General features: G+C 52.0%; 1 protein-coding gene across 6 annotated transcripts in view; it reads right to left on the bottom strand.

Annotated features, from left to right (window-relative positions):
• Positions 1-3,458: 3,458 nt before the first annotated feature.
• Positions 3,459-15,623, bottom strand: part of RXRG (retinoid X receptor gamma) — a 52,621-nt gene continuing 40,456 nt past the window's right edge. For all 6 annotated transcript variants that reach the window (XM_040460882.1, XM_040460883.1, XM_040460881.1 and 3 more), the window contains 6 exons: positions 12,454-12,614; positions 12,209-12,338; positions 10,775-10,907; positions 9,321-9,412; positions 7,369-7,474; positions 3,459-3,946 (listed from right to left, as the gene is read on the bottom strand). In XM_040460882.1, coding sequence (XP_040316816.1) covers positions 3,799-3,946; positions 7,369-7,474; positions 9,321-9,412; positions 10,775-10,907; positions 12,209-12,338; positions 12,454-12,614 — 770 coding nt within the window. In that variant the 3' untranslated portion in view covers positions 3,459-3,798. The remainder of the gene's footprint in view (positions 3,947-7,368; positions 7,475-9,320; positions 9,413-10,774; positions 10,908-12,208; positions 12,339-12,453; positions 12,615-15,623) is intronic.

Genomic DNA, 15,623 nt, shown 5'->3' with positions numbered 1-15,623 from the left:
AGCACCCCTCCTTCTTAGGATCTTCCTTCTTAAATTTCAATCTTCTCTGAATACAGGCTCAAGAAGAAATCTAAGGTAAAATTTACAGAATCAGTTCTTCTAGCTTAATAAGTTCATGTGGGTGCATCTAGTAATTCCTCTAGAACATGTGGGAGCCTCCTGGTCTCACCTTGGGGCTTTAGCCAAAATTCTGAAACCCAGGAAAGAGCCATTGGACTTTCTGTTCCGTTAGTGATGCCTTAGAGCAGTTTCTTAGTCTCGGCCCTGTTGACCTTTGGGGCCAGACGCCTCTTTGTTGCAGGGGCCCGGCCGGAGACCCACGAAGTCTCCCGAGTTGTGACAATCTCTTCGGACATCGCTAAACCTTCCTCGGGGGCAGAACTGCCCCCTGGTGACCACCGCTGCTTAATAGACAAGAGGAAGTCACTGCAAGTTTTTGTGCAAAGAAGTAACATAAACCAATAATCACATGCCATTTGGCTGGTTTTGCTGAACGATATGAATAGGCATGGTCAAGGCCAAGAAGCGTTAGCTGTGCAGAGGACAGCTTTTCAGTCCTCCCTGCGCGTGTATGCAGGAATGTCACGAGATGCTGTCGCTGATGTGACACGGACCATCCGAGGAAGGCGGGGGCAGGGGGTGATGGTGCCACGGATGCAGGGTTGGGGGGGGCTGCCATGGGGGGTGGCTATCGGGCTGAGGCGTGGAGGTGTGGGGGAGAGTGGTCAGGCGTGAGGGGGAGGCTTGTCCCTGGAGTCTTTTCAGAGCAGGAATCTCGTAGAAATATTTGGATCGATAATCGTGTAAGTGAAGCTAATTGAGAGCTCACCGCATCACCCCGTTTGATTCTCTCCACGAGCCTGGTGCCATTATCTGTCTCAGTTCCCAAAGTCAGAAACTAAGCTTAAGCCACTTGCCCGAGTCGCTGAGACCAGAGGTGAAATTCTGATGGCAGCTGGCAGGACACCCACACCCTCGCGGTGAGCCCTCGCGGGGAGCCCCGGCAGCTTCCTTGGAACCCGGTCCTCCTGGCTCCCACAAGGCTCGCCCTGCAGTCTATACTGTCAGCCGTGCTGGGGGACGGGGGCGGGGAGAGGGACTTACTGCCATTGCACTCAGGAAGGTACAAACGAGAAGAAAAGTGTTAACCCAGACTAGAAACCAGAACTTTCTGGTTCCTTGTATACAAACACGTTGGGCGATCCTGACCAGGTTGTGGAAGAGGACGTTCTAGTCATCCCCGAAACCCGGGATGCCAGTTTTGACTACGGTCTCACCCTCCAGAAGGAAATTAATTGAAAGCTTTGCTTTACCCTTCTATGCCAGGTAATGTGATAAAAGCTTCACATGCGTTATCTTACACATGATCCTCACAAAAACCCCAGAGCAAATAGAATTGTCCCATTTTACGGATCAGCTCATTGAGGCTTAGTGAGATTTAAGTCCATCACGAAAGGCACAGACCCCGACCGTGTCTTGTGCCAAATCACGTGCTCTCACGCTGGACTCTGTGCATCCGTTTATCTTTTTACCCTTATAAGGTGCGTATTATTACTGACGTTTACAAATAAAGGCAACAGGTGCCAGAGAGGTTGAGCAACTTCCCCGCAAACACAGGAGGACCAGCCCGTAGTTCCGGGAGCAGACTCTAGCTGGCTGCGTCCAGCATCCAACCTCTGCCCACCTTGGCCCTGTCTCTACGGAAACCCCGAGCAACACAAGGCTGAGTCCCTCGATTTTGTTACCTGTGTCAGCAGCCTGGGTTGTGGCGCTCAGGAAACACTAGTCGGCACCAATGGGACAACGTGCTGTCTCCACGGCCGACTCCTCCGGCGACCAGGCGAGTGGAAGGAGGAGAGGTTTCTCTCTGGGGAGGCTTCTCATGGCTGCTGCGGAGTTGAGCCTTAAAGAAGATAGAACATCCACTCAGTCGCTCGTCTTGGAGTGTGAGGGGGAAGGGGTCAGGAAGGAGGTGGCCTTTGGGGCCCCGGATGTCACGGAGCCTGCCCGGGAAGAGACACCTGCCCGTCTCTGGCCAAGCTCAGTGTCTGTGGTGGCAGCTCAGGGGACACCGCCTGGCGGGTGCACAGACACCCCCCCGCTGGGCCCCCATCAGGCTGAACTCTGCTCCAGGCAACAGCCACGGTTCTTTGCGGGAGGGATCAAAGGTGAGGACGGGACTCGGCTTACCACGAATGTTACCATGAATGGCGGGCCATGTTGGGTTCCCCTGGAAGCCATGTGCAGCTGAACGTTTCCAGTGAGCTATGCTGGCCGAAGGGGGAGGTCAATTAAATCTGCAATTAAATCTTAGTCACCCCACAACCCCAGTCGCTTTCATCATGGTTCACAGAAAATGTAGATAAAAAAGAAAAGGAAAAAAAAAGAGAGATAGCATAATTAAGATTTTAATTCCATTGCTTAATGTCCAAGGATAAAGGATCCCTACACTTTCCCCAGGAATAAAACAATTTTAATTTCTCAAAATTGTGTGCCCACTGACGGATGTGTTTGGACTGGAGAGTTAGCCCTAGGGTGTTCTGAGAGGACAAGGTGTTGACGGGGAATAAAGCAACTGTCATCCACAATGCCCTTTAGGAAATTCTTTCCAGTTACATGGACCCCAATTCAACAACACACATTTGCTATGTGTCTGCTGTGTGCAAGACCCTGGGTCAAGTTCTGGTGTACAGAGAAGGTAAGTCGGCCTGACATGTGCAGTTGTTCGTGTTGTACACTGCACAGCCCTAGCAGGTGTCATGTAAAGCACAGCACAGATTTGTGTATCCATTAAGTCCTGTTCCTGTAGATGGCAGGAAGGTGACTCAAAGATGGGATATATATATACGTGTGTGTGCGCGCGCGCGTGTGTGTGTATGTGTGTAGTCTAGCTGTGGTATCAGACATTGCCCTCAAGGAGCTCACTGTCCAGCAGACAGTAGGACTCTAGGACCACAAGGAAATCACTCAGAGGCTAAATGCTGGGAGAGGTTTCCTCTTTCCCTTTTAAGAATAGGCTATGTAGGGCCAGATAATGATGGAAAACAAATTAGATGTTCTCTGGTCTTTTTGCTAATGTTGCCAGTTAACAACAGAAAATTCCTTTCCTTTGTTACTACCCCCTATCAACTGTCCTGATCCCAGAATCTTCCTCCATCCAGATAGCATCTTCTCGTGGCCTTATGCTCTCAAACAGGACAAGGCTGTTCGTACTCTTTATTCTTAGGAGGAAGGAGGAAAGAAAAAACAAAGCGAGCTCATTCTGAAAGACAATGTGTCTTACCACTCTCGCCAGGGGCTAAGCTGGCTGGGGACAGCTTAGACTCAGGCTGCCAAACTGTGGGACTGATTTACTGTTTCAGGGCCACACCCCCATTCCCCAGCCCCCAACAACTTTCTTCCCACAGCTGAGAAAACTTCCCCCCATAACAATAACACACCCCGTGCTCCAGGCAATGTCAACATCATATATATTATTTTATTATTCGCTCGTTTGCTTTCCATGGCAAGTGAAAAAATAATTTAAACCAATTATATGTACAGAGGCTTGGTGAGTTTTTCCAAGAACTTCCAGAAAGATCCCCAACCCCTCAGATTGCAAAGAAGGGTTTCCTTTAACATCTGTACAAAACCACCTATAAAAGTCGCACGTGTAGAAAGGTTTCTTTATTGTAAGCATCACATTATTGGAATGGGAAAGGGTCAGGGCGGGAGGCGGCGGGACGTGTGCAGGGTGGGGGGTCCACACACACCCGCCCAGGGGTAGTCCCAGGCTGGGGGGGCTGCGGCTGGGGGCGTTCAGGTGATTTGCAGCGGGGTCTCCAACATCTCCATGAGGAAGGTGTCAATCGGCGTGTCCCCGATGAGCTTGAAGAAAAACAGGTGCTCCAGGCACTTCAGGCCAATGGAGCGCAGGGCCGGGAGGCGCAGCAGCAGCTTGGCAAACCTGCAGGGGCGGAGGGTGGGGGGCGAAAGGGCGTCAGGAGCCCGGTGGCCGCTCCAGTTCGTCTGGTCTCCCCGACCAGCCCACGTGGGAGAGAGCCTGGAAGGGGACACTGGGGCAGCTAGACAAGCTCTACTCCTAGGAAGCTTCAGCAATGGACTTTTAATTTTTTTTAATGTTTATTTATGTTTGAGAGAGAGAGAGAGAGAGGGAGGAAGAGAGAGCGCGAGCAGGGGGAGGGGCAGAGAGAGAGGGGGGGACGCAGAATCTGAAGCAGGCTCCAGGCTCCGAGCTGTCAGCACAGAGCCCGACGGGGGGCCCGAACTCACCAACCGCGATATCATATCACGACCTAGAGCCCAGGTCGGAGGCTTACCCGACCGAGCCACCCAGGTGCCCCCGCAATGGAGTTTTTAAAGGGGAAGCCGAACCCTGTGGCCTCTTGAGAGTGTTCTGAAATCTGCGCCCACGTCCCAGGATCCCGGGCAGGAGCAAGAGCCAGGCCCTGGCTCATCTTCCACCAACCAGCTGGGGCTCCTCACGTCCCCACCCCGCCCCGGGGGCTGCCTGCAAAGGTCTGCGGGGATGCCAGGAACGGAGCAGAAGACACGGCTGTGCTGACCTGCGGTGGCCGTTGCCACTCACATGCACGTGGGGGTACCTGCTGGGGCACCGCCAGGCCTCCCGGAGGTTCTGGAACTTGAGGTGAGCGAGGGCGGGGCCGCTGGCCCTTACCGCCCAGGCTGAGTCCGCCTTTCCTCTCCCCCCCCCCCCCCCACCCCCCCCCGGGGGGGGGGGGGGGGGTGAGTCACCAAGGTTTGTTACCAGCTCGCAAGCAGTTGTTACCAACGCGAAGGAGGTGCTTCCTTTAAGCACGAGGAGAGTGGGGTGGAATGTACTAGTCTCGCCCCTGAGGGCAGTGTAGGGACACGACACACACATGTGCAAACACACACTCGCGCCTGACACACGTTAGGTAGACCCACTCACACATTCTCACGCACCCTTATACACACTCACTCACATCTGCCTCACACGTGTCACACATATAGACGTGTGCACACACACCCTCTTATACACCCTCACAGACATGAGCTTGTGCACACGCCCACCTACGCACATTCACACATTCTCCTACACTCTCACGTGCCCGCACACGTGCACTCTCTCCCACACGCATGCACTCACGTGCGTGTGCTGCACACTCCTGTACAACCACGGACCTTGGCTGTGAGGTTCACCGCAGGGAGAGAGGCCTGTGTGTGAACCAGCCTCACATCTGCACATCCTCCTGGGTCCCCTCGATTTGCTGTGTTTTCCAACCTGCCTCGGTGGCCCTTCTCCATCTCTCAGAATCCTTTTTTTGCCAATAAAGCTGATTTTTAATGTTATTAATAATAACTGGCAATCCAGTCACTCATAACTTCCAATGAAAGGACAAGGACTGAAATCCTATCGGTCACCCCGGCCTGAAATCAGAGACTCTGGTCAGGCTGGCTCTTCACGGAGCGTCACAACATGAGTTCACGGGGGGAGTTTCAAGTTGGAATTTTAATGCTCCTGGAAAACGTGTATGTTTCTATATTCAGGCCACATGAAGTTTCAAAGAAATGGGGCAATATAAGAAAAATAAAATGGCACCATCTACAAAAAATCAGGATTACTTCTTTACCTGGAAACATTAAAGGTCTCAGTTAAGCATCTGACTTTGGCTCAGGTCATGATCTTGTGATTCATGAGTTCGAGCCCCAGTTGGGCTCTGTGCTGATGGCTCAGAGCCTGGAGCCTGCTTCGGATTCTGTGTCTCCCTCTCTCTCTCTCTCTGCTCCCTCCCCTGCTCACGCTCTGTCTCTGTCTTTCAAAAATAAATGTTAAAAAAAATTTTTTAAGAAAAATTAGTCTATCCCAAGGCCACACAACCCTTCAGAAAGTTCTGCAGGGCGTCCCCAAGCAGGAAGAGCCATTTAGGTAAAGGCTGAGCTCCTGGTCCTGACTCTACCACGAAAGACTTTTATGGAATTAGATGAAGGGAATGGCTTCTCTGCAAAGTACAAAGAGAGGCTGAGACAGAACTCTGAAAATGTATCGTTCGCTCTAAAGATGCCCGCGTTTTACAATCCACAAAATGCTAAATACACTAGGGGACTGCTGTCTCAGCTGACTGGCCCTGACTTAGGGGCTGAGATTGGGACTGGAAACCAACACGCCCGTGAAGGGCCATAGTCCTGGGGACAGACGCCGCGTGCCTCCCTCACGTGCTCGGCAGCCACAGCCTTTGAGGTGCCTGCCGCGCGAGAGAGACAATGTGCCTGCGTCCTCCTGAGTTCTGATCTCTGCTTCGCTGAAGCAAAGCGCACTTCCGAAGTGTTTCCAGGGAGTGGCAGCCCAGTACCACGGAGAGCACCCGGCCGTGCCTGGCCCTCCTTCCACCTGTTCCTGCCCAGCCGAGGTGACCAGCCTTCGGCACGCTTACCTACCTGCCTGAGCCAAGTGGCATCCCCGATGCACCTGCTCATCCTCAGGGTGGTCCCCCTCTGTCCAGGCTGTGCCGGACACACCCCGGGGACATGAGGGGGCCCCGCCTCTACACCCCCTTCCCTGCCCTTCCAGGTCCCACCCCAGTCCGGCCAACAAGGAGGCAGCCGGGACCCCCTGGCAGGCCCGTTCCTAGGAAAACGGGTAAATTCCAAAGTTTTGAAAGTAACATTCAGCGGAAACAACCTAAATGTTCCACGGGCCAATGGCTAAATACATTAAGATCCGTCCACCCCATGAAACGTTACAGAATCACTGAAAATGATAATTTTGTACCTTTCAGCATCTGATAAAGTAGCTAAAAACGGCTAAGAGAAGGAAGATAATACACCAAACTGTACGATTTCATGTCTGTAAACGCACGTTTCTGTGCACACATGCACTGACACGCAAAAATACTGGAAAAATATATACCCCCAAAATGTAGGATTCGTCTTGTCCCGCGGGGGCAGAGCAGAAAGCCAGGCAGCGGCCCTGGAAAGCACAAGCTCTCTGAAGCCAGACAGACCTGAGTTCACCTCCCAGCCCCACTGCACACCAGCTCCACGATGCCGGGCAAGTGCCTTACCCTTTCCGGGCCCTGGTGCCTCGATAGGAACTGGAGACACTGAGACCCGCCTTCATTTCTGCATTTGCTCGTCCGGGCAACATTTACAGCCCTATACTATGTGCCTGGCACTGCTTTAGGCTCTAACATTGGAGCAGGGAATGGCGAACAGGACAGGATCTCTGGTGTCATGGAGCCAATGCTTCGGCAGCTTTCAGCTCGTTAGAAAGATTAAAGAACACTTGAAAACCCTAGACGGCACCTGCTGCACGTTACCATGTATGCAGGGCAAGGAAGAGGCCTCACCTCGGCCATTAGATTCTTCCCGCACTCTCTCTCTCACCTGCCAGGTTGTTCCGGATACTTCTGCTTCGTGTACGCCTCGAGGGTGGCATAAACCTTCTCTCGCAGAGTCTCTACCTCCGAGGGGTTGGACAGACCCTTGGCATCTGAAAAAGACGACCGATTTAGCCTGTGGGGACACATCTCAGGTGGACACCCTTCCAGAGAGGCTGTCCCCGTTCACTCTGGCCTCTGCCCCAAGAGTTAGTAGATAGAGATGCGCTGGGTGGGGAACAACAGTGAAAGACACCAAGCTGGTCCCCTGGGCCCCCCAGCTGTCCCTCTCTGTGCCCAGTCCACCCAATAGACTCCTGGAGCAAAGGCTGAAAACGCTGTTGATGGCCAAAGGCAGCCACTACCGACTCCAAGGAGGAGAGTTTTACTCTATCCGCTCATTCTAGAACGATTGCATCCCCACATTTACTGAGTGCCTCCCACGTGCTAAGCCCGGACTGAATGACGACATGGCGTACAAAAGCCAGATTCACTCACGTGCCGCATCAGCTAATGAGCCGCCTGATTCCTGGGCTGAAGCCTGTGCAGAAGTCACCATGAAATTCTGAATGGTCATCTTTTGACCCCCAGCGGCATGTGAGGGAGCCGATCCCTTCCTCCTCCTTGAATCGCTTCTTTTCCTGGGCCACCAGGACATCACTCCTCCACTTCTCTCCCTGCCCCTCACTGGCCTGTCTCAGGCTCCTTGGCTGGTTCTTCCTTTTCTCCCCAGCCCCTACATGAGGGTGCACCCCTGGGCCCACCTCTGCCCAGCCCCCTTCTCTGCCCCACTTCACTGACCCCCTACGTGAGCTCACACCTGTCTCAGAGTCTCGTGTGCCCGGTAGAGGCTGACAGCTCTCGAAGGCACATCTCCGGTCCTGACTTCTCCTCTGAGTCCCAGACTCATGAACACTAGCTTCCTGGACAGCTACTCTTGGATGTCTACTATCCATCTGAAAAACTTTCTTTAAGTAATGGTTTTTTTTTTTTCAATGTTTATTTATTTTTGAGACAGAGAGAACCAGCATGGGAGGGGCAGAGAGAGAGGGAAATGGAATCGGAAGCAGGCTCCAGGCTCCCAGCTGTCCGCACAGAGCCTGACACGGGGCTGGAACCCACGAACCATGAGATCATGACCTGAGTCGAAGTCGGAAGCTTAACCAACGGAGCCATCCAGGCGCCCCAGAGATTGACTTTTTAATTTAAAAACACCCAGTGCTCATCCCAACAAGTGCCCTCCTTAAATGCCCATCACCCATTTAGCCTATCCGCCCCCACCACCACCCCTCCAGCAACCCTCCATTTGGTCTCTGTGTTTATGAGTCTCTTCTGGTTCACGTCCCTCTCTGTGTTTACTTATTTTTGCTTCCCTTCCTCTGTGTTCATCTGTTTTGTTTCTCAAGTTCCACATATGAGTGAAATCATACGGTATCTGTCTTTCTCTAACTGACTCATTTTGCTCAGCACAATACACTATTGTTCCATCCACATTGTTACATATCCACCTGAGGTTTTCATGTCCAGAGACAAAGTCCTAATTCCTACCCCCCCCCCACCCATAGGATCCCCCACGTCAGCAAACAAAACTCCATTTTCACAATAACTCGGGAAAATAAACCCAAAACCCCTGAGAATTATATTTAACACCTCTCTTTTCACACTCTATCTCTAATCCCTCCGCAAACCCCACCGGCTTTGCCTAAAACTATCCGCCAAATCTGATCCTTCCGACCACCTCCTTCACCGTGACCCCGGGCCACTGTCGCCTTCCCCACTTGTCCCCAAATATGCACACTCTGTGCTCCTTCAAGATGCCCGCAAGACAGGCTCTAGGAGTCGGAACCACAAAGGATCGACTCCTGGCCCTGCCTGCTCCGCCTCAGCTGAGCTGGGGGACGTCAGAACGAGGGAGCGTCATGGCTGAGCTCGGAGGAGGGCGAACCACTGCCCAGTTACCTGGGTTAAACAGCACGATGGCCCTCAGGCACCCCAGCTCCGCCTTGTCCATCTGCATGTCTTTCATTTTGGAGACCAGCTCAGTCAGGACTCTGTTCACAGGACACAATGACAGGCGATGAGAAAACCATGAACACCAGGCCAGGGGCGGATGAGACGCACGCACCCCACACTCCTTATGTCCCCATCCCGTGTCCCAGATGATGCGGCAGGTGCTAGGGGCACAGAGACGAAGAGGGTGCCGTCCCCGAGCTCCAGGAGCTCAGAGTCTCACTGAGGAAACAGGGAAACAACGTGCAACACAAAGCCGTGAGCAAAGTCCAAGGGAGCACCGAGAGGGAAGCAGTGAACTCTGGGGGTTGGGGGGGAGGGCGGCGCTGGAAAGGCAGCCTGGAGGACTAGAAATCAGTAGAAAGGTAGCAGGCTAAGCAGGGCGAGGGGTGGCCCGTCTAGAGGGACACAGCAGAGGGCAGCCTCCAGGGAGAGGGTGGAAATCTCCATGACGACGGCGGAGTCCATCAAAGACCGTGTTGGTCCCTGCATGGCCTCTGCGTGTTGTGGGAAAGGGCAGGGAGGGAGTAGAGACGCCTTGGGTGGACATTCACGTGGCCTGGAAATCCATTTACAACAGAGGGTGGGAAGGGGCCACAGGGCCCCGGCCCCCGGCCCAGAGGCTATTTTCAACCCTATCCTCGTCGTTACCGGCTGCCCGTCCCCTTGCCCCACATCATTCATCCCTACTCATTCCGTTCATCTCTCTGAATCACATGCCTTAAATTTCCTTCAGCACCGCTTAAGGCGCAGAATGCCAGGCTGGGGCTCCTGCTGCCCGACCCAGGTGGGTCCGCTCCTGCTGCGGCCCTTCTCCAGAGACCCTGCGACCGAGTCCAGCAAAAACCTCAGCTCATCTTCCCCGACTCCCGAAGTCAGGTCCTGGCTGCTTACCTCCATCCCGGCCCCCTGGCAGTTCAACCTCCCCCCGCCCCCGGGTCATGTCAACGATCCAGTCTCTCCCTTGGAAACCTGCAGAGGTAACAGGTTCGCCCTCCTGCCCCAGCACCCGTGCTGGCCCCTGCCTGGCTCTACCTCCATCTCGTCATTTCAACCTTTCTTGTAATCCACGCATACGCGCGCGCACACACACACACACACACACACACACACACACACACGCCCTGGAAGCAAACGAGAGCCACTTGTCATTCCTTCCTGGGTCTATGTTCCGATGTGTTCCATGGTCTCCGCTTCTTGCCCAGTGCAGATGTGTGGGTGGACCATCCTACGTCCCAGCGCTGCCCACAGGTCCACACACCCACACGCCCACAGCACCTGACGCACGCGCACAGGCGCGCACACGCACAGGCGCGCACACGCACAGGCACACGCACGCACAGGCACGCGCACACACAGGCACGCTCGCGCACACGCACGCACTGGAAGCAGACGAGAGCCACCTGTCAAAGATGGAGCCGACCCCAGCGCTGTGGGCGCTGCTGCGGTGGACATGTAAGCCGGTGGCCAGAAGGATGCCGTCCTGCACGGAGACGGAGCGGTGGGAGAAGGAGGCAATTAGCAGTTCGTTCCACCCTGCAAGGAGAAGGAGGAGGCCTTGAGGGAAAACTGACCGCATTCTCGCTTCACCAATCATCATCCGAGGCACGAATTGTCGCCCCCGTATAACAAAAGCAGAAACAGAAATCCAAGGAGGTTAAAAACCAGCTCCAGACGATACAGCTCATAAGTGAAGAAACAGGATAAGACAGGGGTCCCCTGACTCATGGCTCTGCACTGGCCCCCCCCCCCCGGCTCCCCCCCGAGGGCGCAGAATGGCAGCTTGAGGATCAGGACACTTCTCCTCCCCCATCCCAGTCAATCGACAAATACGGGTTGAACATTTCACAGGTAATCGTCAACATGTTAGCTGCCACGGTGGATAAAGTGAGGATACCTCTGCCCCCAGCACCTGACAACTCAGTTTTATTTCTTTGGTGCTCGCTGTCTGGCAGGACGCAGCACAGCGTGTAGCTTTCAGTCAACACTCAGAGACTCTTCATTATCTAACAGGGATGAAGTGAGGGGACTGGCTTCCAATGCTTAGCCAATCTTTATGAAATTTCCCAGCTGGCGCGGTGACAGAGGAGAGCGGTGGCACATGTCAGCTGCACAATGTTCCAGAAATGGAAGCCGAGAGAGAATATAGCACACAGAATCTGAAAATAGGAAGGGACCCTGGGGGCGCCTGGGTGGCTAAGCGTCCCACCTCGGCTCAGGTCAGGATCTCACGGTTCCGAAGTTCGAGCCTTGAGTAGGGCTCTGTGCTGAAAGCTCAGAGCCTGGAGCCTGCTTCGGATTCTGTGTCTCCCTCTCACTCTCTCTGCCCCTCCCCTGCTCACACTCTGTATCTCTCTCTCAAAATAAATGAATAAACTTAAAAAAAAAAAAAGGAAGGAAGGAACCCTGGATAAATAAGCTTGAGAAAAAAAAAATCCTTGGCTTCTCTCATCTCACCTGTGAAATGGGAAAACCTCTATTTTCCAATTTTACAACACTGCTTTGGACTGTCGTCAATAAAACTGACTTAACTGTATTTGAAAATTAAATGCCAATTATAAAACCACGGTAAAATTTACACGGAAGAAGAGTGTCACCCTCCATTAACAATGTTTCATTTGGGAATAAAAGGTTTGGGGGAGGGCCACCCAAACTTAAGAGCCTATAATTAATATATAAAGACTAACCCTGGATGGGGTTATCCTGTCCTCAACACGGCACATGGCTTGGATTGGTTACAGCCTCATTGGGTGACTTGCTTTAGGATCCCAAGGGTAATTTCAAAATGGCAGCCCAAGCGATTGGCCCAAGGAAACCCAAGCCCCGATGTCCTTTACCTGCCCGGAGCAGGATGACCTGGTCCTCCAAGGTGAGGTCAGAGAAGTGGGGGATGCGCTTGGCCCATTCGACAAGAGTGAAAAGCTGCTTATCAGCAGCATGGCATATGTTCGTGACAGGGTCGTTCGTCTAAAAACAAACCCAAAGCCCTGTGAGGGGCAGATTCCAGGACTCTTGTCCACCCCTCGCCCATCTCCAGCCCAAGAAAGAAGTGGGAGGCGGGTGGAAGTCTAAGACCACTGACCGAGTTCTCCATATTCATGTCACCATAGGATTCCGTCTTTGGTTCAACAGCAAGCTCAGCTTCTAGAATCCTCTCCACAGGCATATCTTCATGGCCACTACTGGCACATTCGGCCTCACTCTCGGCCCGCTCCCGGCTCCTCTGCCTTTCTTCTTGCACAGCTGGCACACGAGAGGACAGGCAGATGTTACCACGTGCCCAGGACAACTGTGGGAAAGCGAGTTACCTACCGGAGCCGAGCCTCAGTTTCCTCATCTGTCATGTGGGTATCCTTGCGGTCCCTGACCAGAGGGTTGCGATGTTGACAGACAAAACAAAGAAAGGAAAGCGATTGGCTTATGCGTGGGCAGAACTGTGGGTTTTTTAGTTTGCATCCTTTCCCGTTCGTTATGGTGACCAGTCTAAAAAGTCTGCATTTAAAATTTTAATAACCTCTGATTCTGCCCTCTCTTTTCTTTTTTTTTTTTTTTTTAATTTTTTTTCAACGTTTATTTATTTTTGGGACAGAGAGAGACAGAGCATGAACGGGGGAGGGGCAGAGAGAGAGGGAGACACAGAATCGGAAACAGGCTCCAAGCCATCAGCCCAGAGCCTGACGCGGGGCTCGAACTCACGAACCGCGAGATCATGACCTGGCTGAAGTCGGACGCTTAACCGACTGCGCCACCCAGGCGCCCCTGCCCTCTCTTTTAATGAACCACATTCTCCATGATCTCTCTTCAGTCTCCTGGACTTTACCTCTGGCTGCTACCTCTAATAAGCTGCGGGCATGCGATAGTTAAGTGGCAAGGACATTACTTGGAAAATCCCTCTGTCAGTTCCTATGCATCAGCCTTGGCATTCACGTCCCATTAGGTCTGCCCCTAATGCACCAGCCTGAACACAACATCACCTGATCCGACTTGTCAGGGAAGATCTTCAGGGAGCCATGAGGGTATTTAGTAAGTGAGGAGGTGGAGGAATGTCACCTAGATGACATTTCAGAATCAGCAGCTGGTTTGGGGGGTGGGGAAGGGTAGGCAGGCAGAGGTGCGGGCTGGAATCATCTCAGCCTCCCTAAACTTAGGGTTTTGTTTTTTTTTTTTACCGAAGTTCGTTCTAACCCCCAGAACCCTAAGTGTCCATGCATTAGGATGCCAGGCAGACCCCCTTGCCAATTCTGTCCTCTTCACTGACAAACACTCTCTGTTGCGTTAGTTTCCATAATCTACAAAGCTGTGGTTTCCATCTTCCTTCCCCCAACATTAAGGAGCAAAATTCAATATCGGTACGCTTTTTTTTTTTTTTAATCCCAAGAATCAATAAAATTATATTCAAAGCCGGTGGCTAATCTGGAATTCAGTGATAGCTACTTCACTAGCAACTTCTACGCTTTAGCTTCTGTCCTTTCCTCCCCTGGGGCCCACCCCCGATGGCACAAAGGCTGTAGAATGAGCTGGAATCAGACGCTGGACATCCAGTTTGTCATGCAAGTGATATCAGTGACCTTCCACGGTAGGTCAGAGAAGGCTATGCCTACAAAAACACAACTCACACTCCAAAGTCTCCAGTAGAGACACATCAAAATGCCTCAAGATGAGAATGATATTCAGTGGTTGGGATGGAGGGAGGGAGGGAGGGCAGGAAGGAAGGAGGGGAGGGAGAAATAGAAGAGAGAATAAAGGAGGGCAGTGACAAAAAGAAGAAACAGAAGAGAGAGAGAATGAAGAGAAATTAGGAAAGAAGAGAGCAAAAGGCATGCACTTTGGAGTCCAAGGAGCCTTTAGATGTCTCCTCCAACTCCTAGTTTCTCTTTCTCCCTCATCCTTCCTTCCTGTCCACTCTGTCAGTCTTCATTCTCAGACAGCATACAGACACATATGTATTTATATTATCAGCTGGATTTGCTGGTTAAAGTTGAACACCTCTGGCATTAATTTCTTTAAGATAGGTTAATAGGCTTTTATTTGCCTCGATTTTAAAAGATGGGGAAAAAGCAAACTCAGTGAAGTTCCTTCCGCGGTCCTCAACTGATTTCTTCTGTGGATTTGTAACACGGAAAGAGAATAACCTTCAAGCTTCAAAGGAAATAACCTTGGCTTCTGGGAATTAGATTCTAATTCCAATCTTGCCATTAAGCGAGGGATCCTTTGCTCTTCCCCTCTCCACTCTATGCCGTAAATCTTACTGTCACAGAAGAGGAGTCATATATCTGTTGCTGGAAGAAACCTTCGATGTGGCCGACATTCTGAGCCTGCCCTACAACATACTTCAGGATATATCCAGGGGACACTGGCTGATCTAACATGGTACCAAATTCCTGCCTTGGGACAGAACTTTATCCATTAGCCCAACATGTATTTATTGCACATGCTCTATAATAACCAAAATTTATTGAATTCTTTTCTCTGTCAGGAATTATGCTCAACACTTTATACAGATGATATTTCATTTAATCCCCATAATCACCCTCTCAAGGACTATGAGCCACAGAGTAGTTATGTAACCTGCCACAGTTCACAGAGCTAAGAAAAAATGGCGCCAACATGTAGACCCAGGCTGATGGCCTTCTGAGCCCACCTCTCACCCCCCTGTACCACCTCTGAGGCTCTGGGCTAGTGGTACTAATAAAGACCACACAGGGCTCATGGGGATATCGAATACTACCCACTAATTGCCACAAAAGTAGTCCATTATCTATCCAAACTGTATTAAATGACCAGATATCATGGAAACGGACTTCCCCTAAGACCCCTGAGGATTGTGTGGTCGCCTGGAAGTCAGAGGGCCCCAGTCCTGTATCAGTTCTGCTACTAGCTCACCATGGAAGCTTAGGCAGTTCCCTAGACTCTTAGAATCTATGTTTCTTCTTTCAGGAAACAAAGGTGTCACATCTGAGAATATCAATGGCCACTCCGGCTTCCCCATTAGGTACCCTAAAAAGGCAATGGGTCCTGGCCCCTGGCTCCTGGCAGACACATTCCGAGCCCGTTCTACTTCCATCTTTTTCTACCTGTTTTTGATAGTTTCTCTCAGCTAACTGTTCCAGAATTTTGTTATTCTTGTCTTCAAGGCAGTGTCCAACCTGAGCCCCCAGTTCTGTACATTGAGGTCAGAAACGATAGGGGTGAAGGAAAGGCTGTCCGGCAGCCTTCTGGAAATGGCCCTTCATGCAGCCAGATGAGGAATTG

Source organism: Herpailurus yagouaroundi, unplaced genomic scaffold (assembly GCF_014898765.1).
Source record: "Herpailurus yagouaroundi ecotype Mexico unplaced genomic scaffold, PumYag 253, whole genome shotgun sequence".
Lineage (NCBI taxonomy): Eukaryota > Metazoa > Chordata > Mammalia > Carnivora > Felidae > Herpailurus > Herpailurus yagouaroundi.
This window is presented reverse-complemented; position numbering and strand designations above follow the sequence as displayed.